At 39.3% G+C, this 23,050-nt stretch overlaps 1 protein-coding gene across 1 annotated transcript; it reads right to left on the bottom strand.

Annotated features, from left to right (window-relative positions):
* Positions 1 to 8,265: 8,265 nt before the first annotated feature.
* On the bottom strand, positions 8,266 to 11,050 carry LOC138426526 (olfactory receptor 8A1). The gene is made up of 2 exons (XM_069565134.1): positions 11,037 to 11,050; positions 8,266 to 9,199 (listed from the first exon to the last, which is right to left on the bottom strand). Exons 1-2 carry the CDS (start codon positions 11,048 to 11,050, stop codon positions 8,266 to 8,268), a joined length of 948 nt encoding a protein of 315 aa, XP_069421235.1.
* Positions 11,051 to 23,050: the final 12,000 nt, after the last annotated feature.

The raw sequence follows: 23,050 nt of genomic DNA, 5'->3' as shown, positions 1-23,050 counted from the left end.
GAGATGGGCATGGCAACTGACTCCAACATTCTTGCCTGGAGAATCCCATGGACAGAGGAGCCTGGTGGGCTACAGTCCACAGGGTCCCAAAGAGTCCAACATGACTGAGCATGTCATTTCACTTTCATGTACATATCTATATGTGTATAAGCATAAAAGTATTTTAAATAATTTTTGTAACTTTTTTTAATGTATCACTTTATAATTTTATAATGCATTGTCTTGTTCCTATAATAATAGTAACTTTAGCACTAACTATATTTTTTTCTAGGTGTAAAAATCCTTGATTATATTAATAGTATGAAGACAAGAAAATCTGAATTATACTATAAACTCTACATGTTAAATTACTGATGGTTAAATTGCTAACTTTATAATAATTGCTATCAGAGTTAACTAAAATTTTTTGAGTATTATTTCTGTTAATTGTAAAAAAGAAAAAAAATTCTTGCAGGGAGCAACAATAGATTAAAAATATCTTACAAATTCCCTTCTACTCAAATTCTACCTCTTAAAACTTAAGAAACATAGAAAATCCACATAGAATACATCATTGCCAGAAATCACAGGGCTGTATAGACTGAACAGTATTTACTTAGTGAGGTGCAGAAGGGAAAATCCTAGACAGCATTGACTTATTTATTGATTCCCACAATCATCTAATAATATAAAATAGAAGAACATGACCCCATATTTGATATCAGTCACTACAATTCCTACCTCCAGTTCTACCAGACAATCAGAGGCTCAGGATTGCTGCCCACGAGAACACAGCACACAAAGAAAAACCACCCGGAGATGAAGGTAAACACAGGGTTGGAAATAGACACAGACTGTGCATCCGACACAAGAGGTGATGAAAGAAATATTTTTCTCATAGAATTGTTTAAATTGTGATTAAATACCTCTACCAATGTACAGCTGTACACAGTCTCCTGGAAGCATTTGGAAATGCCTCGATTTTGACAGTTAGGAAATCAATATTAGGAGATGAGAGGACCAAATAGATTTACATCTAGCCCTAAATTTATTCAAAGGGGCCAGTGCCACCATGAAAAAGGGTGCATGAGGTAGGGAGATGTGTGGGTGTATTTATATATATATGAGCAGAACTTCTGGGAGACAATTACTTCAGAGACTGGGGCCCTTAGCAAAGGACAATTAGAGTTTTGATTTACACTTGGGCTGTGAATTATGTTCTTGGGTCCCAAGTGTGTTAATTTTCCTTTTATTGGGGAAGTCAACTTGCTGTTGGAGAAACTACAGTCTAATGCCTCCTTTCAAGTAATTTACCATCAATGACCATCCACATTATCCTCATTACAAGCAACACCACCAGCCCCACAACCCCCGCAGTTATTATTATCAACACCATCGTCAGTCACTGTCATTATGATTGTTACTCATCATTAGTTATTCAAGCATAATCAACTATGATTAAAAGGCTTATTTGAAAGCATTAAAGAAATAGAGTTGACTATTTTAATAAAAGTAAGTGTGTAATTTCACTAAAGGAACATTAATTCATAAGGAGTGCTGAATTTGTCATCTTGATGTTGGACTTCTAGATTGACTATGTAGAATGGCAGGAGGTTGAGGGCATAAGAAGGTAGATTTATAAGAATTCTTCACTTGTATATTCTCATTCATAAGGAAAATATGCTGAGAAGAATGTGCCCTTTTCAAGACTACATTCAGTAATATATTATCTGTGAAAATGCTGCTAGTGAAGATTTTTAAATTAAACTTTTTCTTTTGAGTTAATTGTAGATTCACATAGGGGTACAAGAAATAATAGAGAGAGGTCCTGTGTACCCTTGAGCAGTTTCCCCAATGGGAACAATTTGCAAAATTATAATACAATATCACACCTGGGATGTCCTTGGAATTTGCCAAGCAAGAATACTGATGTGGGTAGCCATTCCCTTCTCCAGGGGATCTTCCACACCCAGGGATTGAGCCCTCATCTTCCACATTGCAGGAAGATTCTTTTCCCTCGGAGCCACTGGGGAAGCCCCACATATCGATTAGTCTTCTTCAGATTTCCCCATTTTTATTTACACTCATTTGTGTGTATGTAAATTAACCTCAAAGCAGTTTTATCACATGCACAGATTGTGCATCCATCACCACAGTTCATATAGAAACGTTTACCTCACCTTCATTTTCTAATTTTCAAAATAACAGTTTAGTTTCTTATTATCTAACAAAGAAAGCTAGTTTTTTTCTTTAGTATCTTTTTATTCTTCCTAATCTAACCGTATTTTATGTGTGTTTCAGTCCATTGCAATCATTTTCCTTATATAGCTTAACATTTTCTTGCCTGGAGAATCCCATGGGTAGAGAAGCCTGGCTATACTACATGGGTTGCAAAGAGCCAGACCCGACTGGGGGACTAACACTTTCACTAGGTACCCACTGGAGATGTTAACACTTGAAAATGTGACAACATCATTTTGTTGAGAATGGAGAGCAAGTGAACTTCTTACACAGTGCTAATGGAAAGTAAAATTAAACAACCTCTTTGTAGGACTGTTTGGTAGTTTCTTTTAAACTTACCTATGGCTAAAGAATTCTTAGATATTTATCTAAGGTAAATGAAAACATAGGTTCACAAAGAGTTCTGTCCATGAATGTTTATATATCCTTTATTCACAGTAACTCAAACTGGAAACAACCAACTGTCCTTCAACAGGCGGGAAACAATTTGTGGATCTATACAAGCAATGGATTGCTACTAATAAACAAGAAATATATGATTGATACACACAACAATATGAAAGACCTCGAAAGCATTGTGCTGGGCAAAACATATCAGACACTGTTGTGTACTGTGATCAGGGAAAACTAATCAATTGCTATAGAAAGTGAGTCAGTGTTTGCATGAGTTTAGGGATAAAGCAGAGATTGCACACTTTGGACCTGTGACTTAGCCACATTTCTTTTATTTGCAAAAGCATATATATGATCTCACATTTTGCGATTATTGATTGATTTTGAGTGTTAAGATGCAGCCTTTTTTTTTTAAAGAGACCCATTTTATTGCAGTATAATCAACATAGAAATGATGTAGATAATGTGTACAATATTATTAGTCTGAAGATAAGTATACACCAGTGAGGCCTTCCCAGGTGGCACTCGTGGTAAAGGACCTGCCTGCCAGTGAAGGAGGCACAAGACATGGTACCTAACTGTTGCGAATAGTAATTAAAAGAAGGCATATATAGAATTTATGTGTTGTGTGGCTCAGAGTGAGTGCCCCAAAACATGGTACTGGCTGGCATTATTATTACTGTGACTAAGAAATTTACATAAAAGGATCAGGTAGAAGTCCTTGGGTAGGAATAAGTAGGGAGGAGTGGAAAAGAGGAGAGGAGGAAGTCGAGATGACAAAGACTCTGAGAATCACTTCTTGATGACTGTCAGATCCACCTCTCTCTGTCTTGTGTACTCTCAAGTGCAAAAAACTAGGAAGTGGGTTGAGAAATATTTTCTGCATAGAAGAAAATTAGACATTGAATGACTCTCAAATTCACTGATAAGGTTTAATTTATTTATTGAAGTTTAGTTGATTTACAAAATTATATTTGTTTCACAATGGACAGCATTTTTATAGATGACTCCATTTAAAGTAACTATATAATAATTGTCATGATTATTTATTTTATGCATAGTAGTTGTGTGCTTAATCCCCTGGCCCTCTTCTCCCCCACCACCCCGAGTAATCACTCTTTTTTCTCTGTGAGTCTGTGAAACTTAAAAAAAAGTATATTAAATTACAATTTAGTTAGTAGAGTTTACTAAAGAACTCAGGATAGAGAAAAGGCTTCTGAAACAAGGAAAAGGAAGATAAAATCAGCTGGTTTTAAATAGAAATGAGAGGAGAGAGAGGGCAGGAGGGAGGAAGGAAGGAGGCAGGAGAAGTCACCGAGCCATGCAGAGAAGGGACTGTATCCCATTCCAGGTGGCAAGAATTCTGAGGGCTTCCCTCTGGGATTGATAACCAGTTATTTTTTAAATTTATTTATGTTTTATTGAAGGATGATTGCTTTATGGAGTTTTGTTGTTTTCTGTGAAACCTCAACATGAATCAGCCATAGGTATACATATATCCCCTCCCTTTTGAACTGCCCTCCCATCTCCCTCCCATCCCACCCTTCTAGATTTTCACAGAGCCCCTGCTTGAGTATCCTGAGACATACAGCAAATTCCCGTTGGCTATCTATTTCATGTATGGTAATGTAAGTTTCCATGTTACTCTTTCCATACATCTCACCTCTCCTCCCCTCTCCCCATGTCCATAAGTCTGTTCTCTATGTCTGTTTCTCCATTGCTGCCCTTTAAATGAATTTTTCAGTACCATTTTTGTAGATTCCATATATATGCTTTAGAATAAGATATTTATCTTTCTCTTTCTGACTTACTTCACTCTGTATAATAGGTTTTAGGTTCATCCATCTCATCAAAATGGACTCAAATGCATTCCTTTTTATGGTTGAGTAATATTCCATTGTGTATATGTACAACAACTTCTTTATCCATTCATCTGTTGATGGACATCTAGATTGCTTCTATATTCTAGCTATTGTAAACAGTCCTGCAATGAACAAGGGGATTTATATGTATTTTTCAATTTTGGTTTTCTCAGGGTATATGCCTAAGAGTGGGATTGTTGGGTCATATGATGATATTATTCCTAGTTTTTAAAGGAATCTCCATACTGTCTTCCATAAGCTTATCAATTTACATTCCCACCAACAATGCAAGAGCATTCCCTTTTCTCCACACCCTCTCCAGCATTGATTGTAGACTTTTTGATGATGGCCATTCTGACTGGTGTGAGCTGATATCTCATTGTAGTTTTCATTTGCACTTCTCTAATAATGGGCAGTGTTGAGCATCCTTTCACGTGTTTGTTAGCTATCTGTATGTCTTCTTTGGAGAAATGTCTGTTTAGGTTTTCCTCCCACATTTTGATTAGGTTATTTGTTTTTCTGTTATTGAGTTGTATGAACTGCTTGTACATTTTGGAAATTAATCCTTTGTCAGTTGTTTCATTTGCTATTTTCCCCCATTCTGAGGGTTGTATTTTCAGCTTGCTTATAGTTTCCTTTGCTGTGCAAAAGCTTTTAAGTTTAATCAGGCCCCACTTGTTTACTTTTGTTCTTATTTGCATTAAAATGAAAGAGGAGAGTGAAAAAGTTGGCTTAAAGCTCAACATTCAGAAAACTAAGATCATGGCATCTGGTCCCATCACTTCATGGCAAATAGATGGGGAAACAGTGTCAGACTTTATTTTTTTTTGGGCTCCAAAATCACTGCAGATAGTGACTGCAGCCATGAAATTAAAAGATGCTTACTCCTTGGAAGGAAAGTTATGACCAACTTAGATAGCATATTCAAAAGCAGAGACATTATTTGCCAACAAAGGTCCATCTAGTTAAGGCTATGGTTTTTCCATTGGTCATGTATGGATGTGAGAGTTGGACTGTGAAGAAAGCTGAGCACTGAAGAATTGATGCTTTTAAGCTGTGGTGTTGGAGAAGACTCTTGAGAGTCTCTTGGACTGCAAGGAGATCCACCCAGTCCATCCTAAAGGAGATCAGTCCTGGGTGTTCATTGGAAGGACTGATGCTGAAATGGAAACTCCAATACTTTGGCCACCTCACGCGAAGAGTTGACTCACTGGAAAATATCCTAATGCTGGGAGGGATTGGGGGCAGGAGGAAAAGGGGATGACAGAGGATGAGATGGCTGGATGACATCACCAACTCAATGGATATGCTGCTGCTACTGCTGCTGCTGCTAAGTCACTTCAGTCGTATCCGACTCTGTGTGACCCCATAGACGGCAGCCCACCAGGCTCCCCCATCCCTGGGATTCTCGAGGCAAGAACACTGGAGTGGGTTGCCATTTCCTTCTCCAATGCAGGAAAGTGAAAAGTCAAAGTGAAGTCACTCAATCGTGTCTGACTCTTGGCGAGCCCATGGACTGCAGCCTCCCAGGCTCCTCCATCCATGGGATTTTCCAGGCAAGAGTACTGGAGTGGGGTGCCATTGCCTTCTCCCGATGGACATGAGTTTGGGTAAACTCCAGGAGTTGGTGATGGACAGGGTGGCCTGGCATGCTGCGATTCATGGGGTTGCAAAGAGTTGGACAGAACTGAGCAACTGAAATAAACTGAACTGAACTGAACTGAGGAGGTGGGTTCTAGAGGATCTTGCTTTGATTTATGTCATAGAGTGTTCTGATATGTTTTCCTCTAAGAGTTTTATACTTTCTGGTCTTACATTTAGGTCTTTAATCCATTTTGAGTTTATCTTTGTGTATGGTATTAAGAAGTGTTCTAATTTCATACTTTTACATGTAGCTGTCCAGTTTTCCCAGCACCACTTATTGAAGAGGCTGTCTCTGCCCCATTGTATATTCTTGCCTCCTTTGTCAAAAATAAGGTACCCATAGGTGTGTGCATGGGTTTATTTCTGGGCTTTTTGTCTTGTTCTATTGATCTACAATTCTGTTTTTGTGCCAGCATCATACTGTCTTGATGACTGTAGCTTTGTAGTATAATCTGAAGTCAGGAAGATTGATTCCTCTAGCTCTATTCTTCTTTCTCACGACTGATTTGCCTATTCAGGGCTGTTTGTGTTTCCATATGAATTGTGAATTTTTTTGTTCTAGTTCTGTGGAAAATGCCAGTGGTAATTTGCTAAGGATCACATTAAGTCTGTAGATTGCATGACACACAGGAACCTAGGAAACAGAGACAGACTCATGGACCGAGTACAGACTCGTCGTTGCCCAGGTAGAGGATTCTGGGGGAGGGATGGAGTGGGAGGTTAGACTTAGAAGATGTAAGCTTTTATATAGAGAGCGAATAAACAACAAGGTCCTATCATATAGCACAGAGACGTATATGCAATATCCTATGATAAACCATAATGGAAAAGGATATTTAAAAAGGATGTACATATATGTATAACTGAATCACTGCCATGCAGCAGAAATTAACACAACATTGAAAATCAACTATACTTCAATTCAAAAATAAAAAACAACAACAAAAGTGAAGTGCTGTGTCTACAACTTACTTTTTTTTAGACAATGAGTTAATTTTAAGTAGTTCAAGAAAAGAAGAACACAAACAAGACACATTATCGAGGGAGAGGGCTTTCGATGCACTTTCAACTTTTCTGAAGGCTTGAAATTATTCAAAATAAGATTGGGAGGAAAAGTTAAGCCTCCTAGGCTACTCTGATATGAGCCAAACACAAGGCACGCTGGACAAGAGGACCCCTCCTGTCCCATCCAGCCTGCTGACTGAGGCTCCTATTGGGGCAGGGTCCCAGCAGTGTGGCATTATTTCACAGTGACCTCTAGAGGTGCTGTGCACTCAGGGTAGACTGAGTTTGGCCCTTGGCCAAACTGTCAAGTTCATGAACAAAGAACAGCAGCCCATCCAATTACCCCATCTCTCCTGCTCCAAATTATACAGAATGCAGTGCATCCAGTCAGCCTTCTGACCTAAGCGTCAGTCCCTGGAGGTGGGGCTCCTATGCTATCCCATGATAGGTCACCTCTGTGATGACAACCAGCACAGCAGGCCGCATGGTCAGGCTGGGCATGGAGACAGGCAAGAGCAGGGTCCCAAGGCTGACAGGAGGCCACCCCTCACCAGCTCCACCAGAACGACTTAGAGGACCAATCAAGGAGGAAATTGAGGGTCCATAGAAAGGAAGGGCAGACAAGGTAGACGTGGGAGGGGGCAGGGACCAGAAGAGCAGACCCTGGGGTTGGGACAGGCTGCTGATGGGAAACTTGAGATTCGTCATTGTGACACCAGTGACATGCGTGGTGGGCTCACAAGGATGAGGACAGGGAACGTGAGGAAATGCTCACGGTCACTCCTAGAGCAGGGCTGCAGGCTGAGCCCAGCTCCACAGGAAGCCATTTCCTCAAGATCAGACTCTGCCTCTCCTGTTGGGCTCTGCTCTAAGCCCTTGGCCACTTGTGTAAGGTCCTTGTCACACATGATACTGGTCAAACAGTCTCAATCCACAGACCAAAGAGCCTGAAGTCTCGAAATAAAGATGTGACTGGCAGTCCAGTGGTTAAGAAGTCACCTTCCAAGGCAGCGGGTGTGCATTCAGCCCCTTGTTGGGAGCTAAGATTTCACATGCCTTGTGGCCAAAACACCGTCTGCCCTCGGGGACATGTGCCAGATAAGTCAGGCTATTTTTAAAATTGAGAATCATAACATATGTATCAAAACAATTTTTCCTTCAGAGTTTTCTGCATGGCAGCCTTTACCTCCTTATTCCTCAAGCTGTAGATCAGGGGATTCAGCATGGGGATCACTGTGGTGTAGAACACGGAGGCCACATTCTCCTGGGCCAGGGAGCTGGCTGTGGAGGGTTTCAAGTACATGAAGGTGGTTGTTCCATAGAAAATCCCTACAGCTGCAAAGTGCGAGCTGCAGGTGCTGAAGGCTTTGGACCGTCCCTCGGTGGTGCTGATGCAGAGGATACTGGACAGGATGAAGGCATAGGAGATTAGGACTGTTAAGCTAGTAATTATGATGTTGAATCCAGCCAAAAAGAAGACTGTCATCTCAACGTCATAGGTGCTGGAGCAGGAAAGTTTCATCAGGGGGAGGATGTCACAGAAGTAATGACTGATGAGGTGTCCACAATAGGGCAGTTTCAACATGAGGCCAGTCTCTATGGTTGAGCCAATGAGCCCCATGATATAGACCCCAGCCACTAGCAGGGAGCAGACTCGATGAGACATGATGATGTTGTAAAGCAAAGGCCTGCAGATGGCAACATAGCGGTCATAGGCCATCACTGTCAGCATGTAACACTCAGCAATGACAAACACCAGGAAGAAGTAGAGCTGCGACATGCACCCTGCATAGGAGATGGTGTTCTTCTCTGACACAAAGTTCACCAGCATCTTAGGGGTAGTGACAGAGGAGTAGCAGAGATCCACAAAGGACAGGTTGCTGAGGAAATAGTACATGGGGGTGTGAAGCTGAGCGTTCAGACAAATCAGGGTTATCATGCCCAGGTTCCCTATCATGGTGATTGTGTAGATCCCAAGGAAGAGGAGGAAGAGGGGGAGCTGGAGCTCTGGTTGACTTGTTAAACCTCCAAGAATGAACTCAGTCACTGTAGAGTGATTTTCTGCAGCCATTCTCCTTGGGGGACCTGTGTGATGTAAGAGAAGAATTGCATGAATGGCTGCTTCTTGCACTGCTTGGTGAAGCTAGTTTTGAGAATCTGGGCCAGCTGAGTGATCCTGATGTCTTTCCTAATGAATATTCCCTCATCTTGATGTTTGTTTTGGGAGGAAGACAAGACCCTGAGTATTTCAAAGATGAGCCAAAAAGGGGGCGAGATCTGGAGCTGCTGCCACTTTCATGGTCTGAAGTAGCCTAAGTGAGTCTTAAAGTGCAGTTCCTGGACCAGCATCATTGGCATTACATGAAGACATTAGAGATGCAGATTCTCAGGCCTCACCCCAGACCTACCAAGTCAGGAACTCTGGGATGGGGCCCAGTGATCTGTGTATAACACTGTCTCCAGATGAGGCTGAAGAAGGTTCACGTTTGAGAATCTCAATCCTGTAGGTAATAAGCAGTAGAGTTAATATCAGAGATATATTTTGTTTCAGAAATGAAATTCTTCTATCATTTATGCAAGTCCTAAATATTGACTGAATGTGAACATCCAGTAACCTATCTCTGATGAAGTGTCAGGGGGATATGGTAGTTACAATATGGTAGCGTTATTGAGTTTCAAGTCAATTTCTGTGTCTGAAAGATGAAGAGTGATAATAATTTCTAAGGTAGTTGTAGAAACAATATGGGATAATGCAGCTAGAATCTTTTTTTCAAGATGTCATATCTTATACAAATGTGAGTTGTCAGTAGATGTCAGGAATGTTTTCCTTATGTTTCACTTGGATCAGCCCCTAAGGCAATGGTACTCAACATTGGCTGTATATTATAATCACTTGCAACATGTAAAAAGTGTTGATATCTATGTTCCACTGAGAGAGATTCTAGAAGGACATGACCCCATATTTGATATCAGTCACTACAATTCCTACCTCCAGTTTTACCAGACCATTAGAGGCTCAGGATTGCTGCCCACGAGAACACAGCACACAAAGAAAAACCACCAGGAGATGAAGGTAAACACAGGGTTGGAAACAGACAAAGACTGCACATCTGACACAAGAGGTGATGAAAGAAATATTTTTCTCATAGAATTGTTTAAATTGTGATTAAATACCTCTACCAATGTACAGCTGTACACAGTCTCCTGGAAGCATTTGGAAATGCCTCGATTTTGACAGTTAGGAAATCAATATCAGTAGATGAGAGGACCATATAGACTTACATCTAATCCTAAATTTACTCAAAGGGGCCCACACCATCATGAAAACAAGGGCCATGAGGTAGGGAGATGTGTGGGTGTATTTATATGTATATGAGTAGAACTTCTCCTGGGAGGCAGTCACTTCAGAGACCGGGGCCCTCCGCAAAGGACAATTAGAGTTTTGATTTACATTTGGTCTGTGAATTATGTTCTTGGGTCCCAAGTGTGTTAATTTTCCTTTTATTGGGGAAGTCAACTTGCTGTTTGAGAAACTACGGTCTAATGCCTCCTTTCAAGTAATTTACCATCAATGAGTCCATCACCATCCGCATTATCCTCATTACAAGCAGCACCACCGGCCCCACAACCCCCGCGGTTATTGTTATCAACACCATCGTCAGTCACTGTCATTATTGTTGTTACTCATCATTAGTTATTCGCGATCAAGCATAATCAACTATTATTAAAAGGCTTATTTGAAAGCATTAAAAAAGAGTTGATTATTTTAATAAAAGTGTGTAATTTCACTAAAGGAACGTTAATTCATAAGGAGTGCTATATTTGTCACCTTGATGTTGGACTTCTAGATAGACTGTGTAGAATGGCAGGAGGTTGAGGGCATAAGAAGGTAGATTTATACGAATTCTTCACTTGTATATTCTCATTCATAAGGAAAATATGCTGAGAAGAATGTGCCCTTTTCAAGACTACATTCAGTAATATATTATCTGTGAAAATGCTGCTAGTGAAGATTTTTAAATTAAACTTTTTATTTTGAGTTACTTGTAGATTCACATAGGGATGCAAGAAATAATAGAGAGAGGTCCTGTGTACCCTTGAGCAGTTTTCCCCAACGGGAACAATTTGAAAAGTTATAATACAATATCACACCCAGGATGTCCTTGGAATTTGCCAAGCATGAATATTGATGTGGGTAGCCATTCCCTTCTCCAGGGGATCTTCCAAACCCAGTGATCGAGCCCTCATCTTCCCCATTGCAGGAAGATTCTTTTCCCTCTGAGCCACTGGGGAAGCCCCACATATCGATTGATCTTCTTCAGATTTCCCCATTTTTATTTATACTCATTTGTCTGTATGTAAATTAACCTCAAAGCAATTTTATCACATGCACAGATTGTGTATCCATCACCACAGTTCATATAGAAACATCTACCTCACCTTCATTTTCTAATTTTCAAAATAATAATTTAGTTTCTGTCTTTTTTTTAAAGCAAGTCCCTGATAGGTTTATTTATTTATTTAAATATAAATTTATGTATTTTAATTGGAGGATAATTACTTTACAATATTGTATTGGTTTTGCCATACATCAACATGAGTCTGCCACAGGTATACATGTGTTCCCCATCCTGAACTCCCTCCCTCCTCCCTCCCTGTACCATCATTTCTACCAAAGAAAGCTAGTTATTTTTCTTTAGTATCTTTAACCATGTTTCATATGTGCTTCAGTCCATTGCAATAACATTTTCTTGCCTGGAGAATTTCATGGGTAGAGAAGCCTGTCTACACTACACGGGTTGCAAAGAGCCAGACCCCACTGGGTGACAAACACTTTCTCTAGGTACCCACTCGAGATGTTAACACTTGAAAATGTGACAACATCATTTTGTTGAGAATGGAGAGCAAGCAAACTTCTTATACAGTGCTAATGGAAAGTAAAATTAAACAACCTCTTTGTAGGATTGTTTGGTAGTTTCTTTTAAACTTGCCTATGGCCAAAGAATTCTTAGATATTTATCTAAGGTAAATGAAAACATAGGTTCACGAAGAGTTCTGTACATGAATGCTTATATATCCTTTATACACAGTTATTCAAACTGGAAACAACCAAGTGTCCTTCAACAGGCGGGAAACAATTTGTGGATCTATACAAGCAATGGATTGTTACTAATGAACAAGAAATATATGACTGATACACACAATAGTATGAAAGACCTAGAAAGTGTTGTGCTGGACAAAATGTATCAGACACCGTAGGGTCTATATTATGTACACTGATCAGGGAAAACTATAGAAAATAAGACAGTGGCTGCTTGAATTTAGGGATAGAGGGGAGATTCCACACTTTGGACTTGTGACTTAGCCCCATTTCTTTTATTTGTAAAAGGCATTTATATATGATCTCACTTTCTGTGATTATTGATTGATTTTGAGTGCTAAGATGCACTCCTTTCTTTTTTTTTTTTAAGAGACCCATTTTATTGTAGTATAATTGAAATAATGTGTACAATATTATTAGTCTGAGACAAGCATACACCAGTGAGGGCTTCCCAGGTGAAGGACCTGCCTGCCAATGCAGGAGACGTAAGACATGGTGTCTAACTGTTGCGAATTGTAATTGCAAGAAAGCATTTAGAAGAGTTGTGTGGCTCAGAGTAGGTGCCCCAAACATGTTAGTGGCTAGCATTATTATTACTGTGACTAAGAAATTCATATAAAGGGATCAGGTAGAAGTTCTTGGGCAGGAATAAGTAGGGAGGAGTGGAAAAGAGGAGAGGAGGAAGTCTAGGTGAGAAAGACTCTGGACATCACTTCTTGGTCACTCTCAGATCCATCTGTCTCTGCCTGTGTACTTCCAAGTGGAAAAAACTAGGAAGTGTGTTGAGAAATATTTTCTGCGTAGAAGAAGATTAAACAGTGAATGACTCTCAAACTCAGCTAAAGTTTAATTTATTGAAAGGTAGTTGATTTACAATATTATATTTGTTTCAGATGGACAACATTTTTATAGGTGACTCTGTTTAAAGTAACTATATAATACTGGCCATGCTTATTTATTTTATGCATAGTAGCTGTATGCTTAATCCCCTGACTCTCTTCTCCCCCACCACCCCAGGTAATCACTCTTTTTTCTCTATCCGTGAGTCTGTGAAAGTTGAAAAAAATTATATTAAATTACAATTTAGCTAGTAGAGTTTACCAAAGGATTCAGGATAGAGAAAAAGCTTCTGAAATAAGGAAAATAAGCATAATATCAGCTAGTTTTAAATAGAGATGAGAGAAGAGAGAGGGCAAGAAGGAGGAGGGAAGGAGGCAGGAGAAGTCACCCAGCTATGCAGAGAAGGGACTGTTTCCTTTCTGCAGTGGGCAAGGATTCAGAGGGCTTCCCTCTGGGATTCATAACAACTTATTCTTAAATTTGAGCAAGAACAATGACATGTGCCTGAAAATAATTTTCCCCTCAGAGTTTTCTGGATGGCCACATTTACCTCCTTATTCCTCAAGCTGTAGATCAGGGGGTTCAGTATGGGGACCACTGTGGTGTAAAACATGGAGGCCATGTTCTCCTGGGCCAGGGAACTGGCTGTGGAGGGTTTTAAGTACATGAAGGCAATAATTCCATGGAAAATCCCCGTGGCTGCAAAGTGGGAGCTGCAGGTGCTGAAGGCTTTGGACCTTCCCTCTGTGGTGCTGATGTGGAGGATACTGGACAAGATGAAGGCATAGGAAGTTAGGACTGTTAGGTTTAGGATTTTATTTTTATCACGATTGTGCCCCTCCTACCATTTCTTTGCAGCTTCTCCGTTGTCTCTGGATGAGGGGTATCTGTTTTTGGAGAGTTCCAGTGTCTTCCTGCCGAAGGTTGTTGAACAACTTATTTTATCCCATAGTTATCTAATATCATAAAATAGGAAACCATGAGCCTATACTTCATGTTAGTCACTACAATTATTACTCCAGTTCTAGCAGACCATCAGAGGCTTTGGATTGCTGCCCATAAGAATGTAGTACACAGGAAAAAACCCTTACCTTAGAGATAAGGTAAACATGATTGCAAATAGCTTGTATTAGAAACAAGAGTTCATGAAAGAGATGTTTTTCTCACACAGTTGCTTTAAATTGTAATCAAATACCTGTGCTGACGAAAAATGGAACATGCTCTCCTGGGAATTATAGGATATGCCTCGGTTTCAACAGTCAGGAAATAAATCATAGGAAATGAGAAGATCACACAGGCTTATGTAATGAAATATGGTCACTGAGATGGGGAGACTTGGAGACCTGTTGAAATATGTGGGTATATGGATAAAGGTTCTCCTGGGATGGAGTCACTTTAGAGACTGGAGTCCTCTGTAAAAGAGCAATTAGGACCCTGGTTTTTGTGTTTTTGTGTCCCAAGTGTGTTAATTTTCCTTTTAGTGGGGAAGTCAACTTGCTGCTTGAGAAACTATAATCTAATGCATCCTTTCAAATATTTTACACCCAACAAATCCATCACCACCATCATCAACATAATTAACATCATCATCACCACTTCCACCAGCATCTCCAGAAACACCCACAACCAACTTGGTCATTACCCTCGACATCATCATCAGTCACTACCATTATTACAGTTTTTACTCATCATTAGTTATTCACTGTATGGATGTGAGAGTTGGACTATAAAGAAAGCTGAGTGCCAAAGAACTGATGCTTTTGAACTGTGGTGTTGGAGAAGACTCTTGAGAGTCCCTTGGACTGCAAGAAGATCCAACCAATCCATCCTAAAGGAGATCAGTCCTGGGTGTTCATTGGAAGGCCTGATGTTGAAGCTGAAACTCCAATACTTTGGCCACCTGATGTGAAGAGCTGACTCATTTGAAAAGACCCTGATGCTGGGAAAGATTGAGGGCGGGAGGAGAAGTGTATGACAGAAGATGAGATGGTTGGATGGCATCACCAACTCAATGGACATGAGTTTGGGTAAACTCCGTGAGTTGGTGATGGACAGGGAGCCCTGGCATGCTGTGGTTCATGGGGCTGCAAAGAGTCGGACACGACTGAGCAACTGAATTGAACTGGTTAGGCATATCAGCTAGGCTTTAAGTTTTTATTTTGAAGTGTCTTTGAACAGATGCAAATATTTTTTAAAAAAAATTTTTATTTTTACTTTATTTTACTTTACAATACTGCATTGGTTTTGCCATACATTGACATGAATCCGACACGGGTGTACATGAATTCCCAATCCTGAACCCCTCTCCCACCTCCCACCCCATATCATCTCTCTGGATCATCCCCGTGCACCAGCCCCAAGCATCCTGTATCCTGTATCGAACATAGACTGGTGATTCATTTCTTACATGATAGTATACATGTTTCAGTGCCATTCTCCCAAATCATCCCACCCTCTCCCTCTCCCTCTGAGTCCAAAAGTCCGTTCTATACATCTGTGTCTCTTTTGCTGTCTCGCATACAGGGTTATCATTACCATCTTTCTAAATTCCATATATATGTGTTAGTATACTGTATTGGTGTTTGTCTTACTTCACTCTGTATAATCGGCTCTGGTTTCATCCATCTCATTAGAACTGATTCAAATGTATTCTTTTTGACGGTTGAGTAATACTCCCTTGTGTATATGTACCACAGCTTTCTTATCCATTCATCTGTTGATGGACATCTAGGTTGTTTCTATGTCCTGGCTATTATAAACAGTGCTGCAATGAACACTGGGGTACATGTGTCTCTTTCAATTCTGGTTTCCTCAGTGTGTATGCCCAGAAGTGGGATTGCTGGGTCATAAGGTAGTTCTATTTGCAATTTTTTAAGGAATCTCCACACTGTTCTCCATAGTGGCTGTACTAGTTTGCATTCCCACCAACAGTGTAGGAGGGTTCCCTTTTCTCCACACCCTCTTCAGCATTTATTGCTTGTAGACTTTTGGATCGCAGCCATTCTGACTGGTGTGAAATGGTACCTCATTGTGGTCTTGATTTGCATTTCTCTGATAATGAGTGATGTTGAGCATCTTTTCATGTGTTTGTTAGCCATCCGTATGTCTTCTTTGGAGAAATGTCTATTTAGTTCTTTGGCCCATTTTTTGATTGGGTCGTTTATTTTTCTGGACTTGAGCTGCATAAGTTGCTTGTATATTTTTGAGATTAGTGGTTTGTCAGTTGCTTCACTTGCTATTATTTTCTCCCATTCAGAAGGCTGTCTTTTCACCTTGCTTATAGTTTCCTTTGTTGTGCAGAAGCTTCACCCCAAAACAATGAATTTCACCTTTTTCTCAAGTGTGCAGGGAACCTTCTCCAGGATAGATCACATCCTGGGCCATAAATCTAACCTTGATAAATTCAAAAAAATCGAAATAATTCCAAGCATCTTTTCTGACCATAATGCATTAAGATTAGATCTCAATTACAGGAAAAAATATTAAAAATTCCAACATATGAAGGCTGAACAACTCGCTTCTGAATAACCAACAAATCACAGAAGAAATAAAAAAAGAAACCAAAATATGCATAGAAACAAATGAAAATGAAAACACAACAACCCAAAACCTGTGGGACACTATAAAAGCAGTGCTAAGAGGAAAGTTCATAGCAGTATAGGCATACCTCAAGAAACAAGAAAAAAGTCAAATAAATAACCTAACTCTACACCTAAAGCAACTAGAAAAGGAAGAAATGGAGAACCCCAGAGTTACTAGAAGGAAAGAAATCTTAAAAATTAGGGCAGAAATAAATGCAAAAGAAACAAAAGAGACCATAGCAAAAATCAACAAAGCCAAAAGCTGGTTCTTTGAAAGAATAAATAAAATTGACAAACCATTAGCCAGACTCATCAAGAAACAAAGAGAGAAAAATCAAATCAATAAAATTAGAAATGAAAATGAAGAGATCACAACAGACAACACAGAAATACAAAGGATCATAAGAGACTACTATCAGCAATTATATGTCAATAAAATGGACAATGTGGAAGAAATGGACAAATTCTTAGAAATGTACAACTTTCCAAAATGGAACCAGGAAGAAATAGAAAATCTTAACAGACCCATCACAAGCACGGAAATTGAAAGTGTAATCAGAAATCTTCCAGCAAACAAAAGCCCAGGTCCAGATGGCTTCACAGCTGAATTCGACCAAAAATTTAGAGAAGAGCTAACACCTATCCTACTCAAACTCTTCCAGAAAATTGCAGAGGAAGGTAAACTCCCAAACTCATTCTATGAGGCCACCATCAGCCTACTACCAAAACCTGATGAAGATGCCACAAAAAAAGAAAACAACAGACCAATATCACTGATGAACATAGATGCAAAAATCCTCAAGAAAATTCTAGCAGTCAGAATCCAACAACACATTAAAAAGATCATACACCATGACCAAGTGGGCTTTATCCCAGGGATGCAAGGATTCTTCAATATCTGCAAATCAATCAATGTAATTCACCACATTAACAAATTGAAAAATAAAAGCCATATGATTATCTCAATAGATGCAGAGAAGGCCTTTGACAAAATTCAACATCCATTTATGATAAAAACTCTCCAGAAAGCAGGAATAGAAGGAACATACCTCAACATAATAAAAGCTAACTATGACAAACCCACAGCAAACATTATCCTCAATGGTGAAAAATTGAAAGCATTTCCCCTAAAGTCAGGAACAAGACAAGGGTGCTCACTTTCACTGCTACTATTCAACATAGTTCTGGAAATTTTGGCCACAGCAATCAGAGCAGAAAAAGAAATACAAGGAATCCAAATTGGAAAAGAAGAAGTCAAGCTCTCACTGTTTGCAGATGACATGATCCTCTACATAGAAAACCCTAAAGACCCCACCAGAAAATTACTAGAGCTAATCAATAAATATAGTAAAGTTGCAGGATATAAAATCAACACACAGAAATCCCTTGCATTCCTATACACTAATAATGAGAAAGTAGAAAAAGAAATTAAGGAAACAATTCCATTCACCATTGCAACGAAAAGAATAAAATACTTAGGAATATATCTACCTAAAGAAACTAAAGACCTATATATAGAAAACTATAAAACACTGATGAGAGAAATCGAAGAGGACACTAATAGATGGAGAAATATACCATGTTCATGGATCAGAAGAATCAATATAGTGAATATGAGTACACTACCCAAAGCAATCTACAGATTCAATGCAATCCCTATCAAGCTACCAGCGGTATTTTTCTAGAACAAATAATTTTGAGATTCATATGAAAATACAAAAAACCTCGAATAGCCAAAGCAATCTTGAGAAAGAAGAATGGAACTGGAGGAATCAACTTGCCTGACTTCAGGCTCTACTACAAAGCCACAGTCATCAAGACAGTATGGTACTGGCACAAAGACAGAAATATAGATCAATGGAACAAAATAGAAAGCCCAGAGATAAATCCACACACCTATGGACACCTTATCTTTGACAAGGGAGGCAAGAATATACAATGGAGTAAAGACAATCTCTTTAACAAGTGGTGCTGGGAAAACAGGTCAACCACTTGTAAAAGAATGAAACTAGATCACTTCCTAACACCGCACACAAAAATAAACTCAAAATGGATTAAAGATCTAAACGTAAGACCAGAAACTATAAAACTCCTAGAGGAGAACATAGGCAAAACACTCTCAGACATAAATCACAGCAGGATCCTCTATGATCCATCTTCCAGAATACTGGAAATAAAAGCAAAAATAAACAAATAGGATCTAATTAAAATGAACAGATGCAAATATTTTAATAAAAAACTTATAACTTCAGTAAAGAAATGCCAGTTTATAAGGAATGCTGAAGTTTTTTCACTTTGCTCCTGCACCTTTAGATGAGTAGTGTTTGAATTACAGGAGGTTGAAGGGCATAAGAAAGTAGACTTTTAAGAACTCTTCATGAGCATTTTGTCCTTCATAAGGGAAATATGTTTAAAAGAATATGTACTTCTCAAGAAAACATTCATTTATCTATAATTTATGAAAGTGTTGCTAATTCAGATTGTAAATTAAAGTTTTTCTCGAGATAATTGTACAGTATATTCACATGGAGGTACAAGAAATAATATATTGATAGATGCTATGTATCCTTTAAATAGTTAACCCAATGGTAACATTTTACACAATTATAGTACAATATCACATGTGGAATATTGCATGTTGCCATAGAGGGTCCGCTGAGCTCTGATTTCCTCTGTTTTATTTATACTCATTTCTAAATGTACTTCAAAGAAATTTTATCACATGCACAGATTGAGTATTCACCAACACAGTTCATATAAAAACACTAGATTTGCGGATATTGAAGAATCCTTGCATCCCTGGGATAAAGCCCACTTGGTCATGGTGTATGATCTTTTTAATGTGTTGTTGGATTCTGATTGCTAGAATTTTGTTGAGGATTTTTGCATCTATGTTCATCAGAGATATTGGCCTGTAGTTTTCTTTTTTTGTGACATCTTTGTCAGGTTTTGGTATTAGGGTGATGGTGGCCTCATAGAATGAGTTTGGAAGTTTACCTTCCTCTGCAATTTTCTGGAAGAGTTTGAGGAGGATAGGTGTTAGCTCTTCTCGAAATTTTTGGTCGAATTCAGCTGTGAAGCCATCTGGACCTGGGCTTTTGTTTGCTGGAAGATTTCTGATTACAGTATCAATTTCCGTGCTTGTGATGGGTCTGTTAAGATGGGAATGCAAACTAGTACAGCCACTATGGAGAACAGTGTGGAGATTCCTTAAAAAATTGCAAATAGAACTACCTTATGACCCAGCAATCCCACTGCTGGGCATACACACCGAGGAAACCAGAATTGAAAGAGACACATGTACCCCAATGTTCATCGCAGCACTGTTTATAATAGCCAGGACATGGAAACAACCTAGATGTCCATCAGCAGATGAATGGATAAGAAAGCTGTGGTACATATACACAATGGAGTATTACTCAGCCATTAAAAAGAATTCATTTGAATCAGTTCTGATGAGATGGATGAAACTGGAGCCGATTATACAGAGTGAAGTAAGCCAGAAAGAAAAACACCAATACAGTATACTAACACATATATATGGAATTTAGGAAGATGGCAATGACGACCCTGTATGCAAGATAGGGAAAGGGACACAGATGTGTATAACGGACTTTTGGACTCAGAGGGAGAGGGAGAGGGTGGGATGATTTGGGAGAATGACATTCTAACATGTATACTATCATGTGAATTGAATCGCCAGTCTATGTCTGACACAGGATGCAGCATGCTTGGGGCTGGTGCATGGGGATGACCCAGAAAGATGTTATGGGGAGGGAGGTGGGAGGGGGGTTCATGTTTGGGAATGCATGTAAGAATTAAAGATTTTAAAATTTAAAAAATAAAAAACTAAAATAAAAAAAAACAGAACAAAACAAAAAAAAAACACTAGAGTCACCTTCATTCTCATTTTCAAAATAATAAATTGGTGTCTTTCACTCCAAAGATGACGAGTTATTTTTCTTTAGTATCTCTATAGTCTCATTAATTTAATCATACTATATGAATTTCAGTCCATTGCATTTATTCTCATTTTATTGCTCAAAATTTTCTCTTTTTGATCTGAGGAATTCTCTTCAGTTTGCTTCTTGAGTCTTTTGGACAGAGTATCATTAGTCTCTAATATTAGCTCTTTTTTAAATAGCTAAAAAAATTTAAATTTATTTATTTTAATTGGAGGTTAATTACTTTACAATATTGTACTGGTTTTGCCATACATCAACATGAATCTGCCATGGGTGTACACGTGTTCCCCATCCTGAATACCCCTTCCTCCTCCCTCCCTGCACCATCTCTCTGGGTCATCCCAGTGCACCAGCCCCAAGCATCCTGTATCCTGCATTGAACCTGGACTGGCAATTCGTTTCTTCTATGTTATTATACATGTTTCAATGCCATTCTCCCAAATCATCCCACCCTCTCCCTCTCCTACAGAGCCCAAATGACTGTTCTATACATCTGTGTGTCTTTTTCTGTCTTGCATACAGGGTTATCACTACCATCTTTCTAAATTCCATATATATGTGTTCGTATACTGTATTGGTGTTTTTCTTTCTGGCTTGCTTCACTCTGTATAATCGGCTCCAGTTTCATCCACCTCATTAGAACTGATTCAAATGTATTCCTTTTAATGGCTGAGTAATACTCCATTGTGTATATGTACTGCAGCTTTCTTATCCATTCATCTGCTGATGGGCATCTAGGTTGCTTCCATGTCCTGGCTATTATAAACAGTGCTGCAGTGAACATTGGGGAATACGTGTCTCTTTCTCTTATCTGATATGACAAGGTGTTGTGAGCTCCTCTCATCAGTTCCATTCTTCAGACCAGAAATCAACCATGTCTTTAAGAGAGTCATTTTCTTTTAGTGGTGAAAACGTTGTCTCAAGGTCAAAAGTGGATTCCTGCAGGGGCTCATTGCTTCTGGGTTAGTCACTGTTTCTAGTTCTTTAAGAAAGAACTAAAAAAATCTATACTCCATGGTTCTTAATTTAATGAGGATATGTTTTGATATTCATTCTTCATTTTTTTAGGTATTTTTTTTCAATATGTCATTTCAAATATCTAATTTACAGTAAGCAAATTTCCTTGCATTATTGTTTTTTGTTTTCTCCTGTGCTTTGGTTTTCTCCTTTGTGGCTCCTACTCACAATAGATTAGATGTTCACTGCTGTTGGAAAATTACTAAACCATCTCTTAGTAAAGTCTTTTGGCAGTTTCTTATGAACTTGTGTATGGTCAAACAATTCCACTGCTAGATATGCATCCAAGCTAAATGAAAATATATGATCATAAAGAATTTTATACATGAATGCTTGTCTCTTCTTTATTCATCATAGCCCAAACTGGAAATAACCAACTTTCCAGCAAGAGGTGAGGAAACAAATTTGTGGATATATTCAGGCCATGGATGACTAGTAACCAACAAAAGTGTAGTTTTGACTCACACAAAACTATGGATATGAAAAATGGCTCTTCTCCAGAGATCCTGTGCACTAAACCCTCATCAGCCCAGGTCAGGTGTACCTGCCTGTCCCAGGGGCACAGGACAGGGAAGGTCAGGACACAGTGGAGCTCGGGTTAATATTGGCAGGAACATGTCTCTCTGTTCCTCTTTCCCACAAAGAGTGGTGGAGCAACGAGTCTCATCCTTGCTCTGAACTTCAGGAGCTCATAGAAGTAGGACACGCTGGTGGACACTTCCAGGTCACGTCCACTCTTTGTCTTCTAGAAGGTATTCAGCCTGTGGGAGAGCAGACTCTCCAAAGAGCTCCCAAACTGGGTTGGGAGATCTAGGGTTGCTCTTGACTTAAGACATGCTTTGTAATTGTGTCTGTTTCCTGTGATCCCATGGACTGTTGTCCGCCAGGCTCCCCCATCCCTGGGATTCTTCAGACAAGAATACTGGAGTCAGTGGCCATTTCCTCATCCAAGGGATCTTCCCAACCCAGGGATCAAACCCAGGTCTCCTGTACTGGCAGGTGAATTCTTTACCACTGAGCTGTCTGGGAAGCCCTTCCCCCTTAATACACCAACCAAAAGAAACTGGAAGGGGGAAAAAAAAGTTTAAATCCATAAGTATTTTTTAGAGGAAAAGGAAAGGCCATTTTTACTTCACTAGTAAGATGACACAGGGGCCTGTGACTCCTCACAGGGAGTGAGAACGGTGCTCCCCAGTGTGGAATACCCTACTCCCCAGGAAAAGTTGTTAGAGTACATAGTTGGGAATGGCTCTTTCCATACGCATTCTACCCTCGTTCTACTCAGGTAAAAAGCTGAAAATTACAGAACCCAGTGTCCCTTATAGCTAGAGCCATGGATATGAATTAGTTCCCACTAATTTTTAAATGCATTTTTGGTGAGATCTGAAAGGTGGGAGTGAGGTGGTTCTCACTCTTTAGTGT

The sequence above is a fragment of the Ovis canadensis genome, chromosome 21 (genome assembly GCF_042477335.2).
Source record: "Ovis canadensis isolate MfBH-ARS-UI-01 breed Bighorn chromosome 21, ARS-UI_OviCan_v2, whole genome shotgun sequence".
NCBI classification, from domain to species: Eukaryota; Metazoa; Chordata; class Mammalia; order Artiodactyla; family Bovidae; genus Ovis; species Ovis canadensis.
Note: the sequence above shows the minus strand (reverse complement) of the source record. Positions and strands in the feature narration are given on the sequence as shown.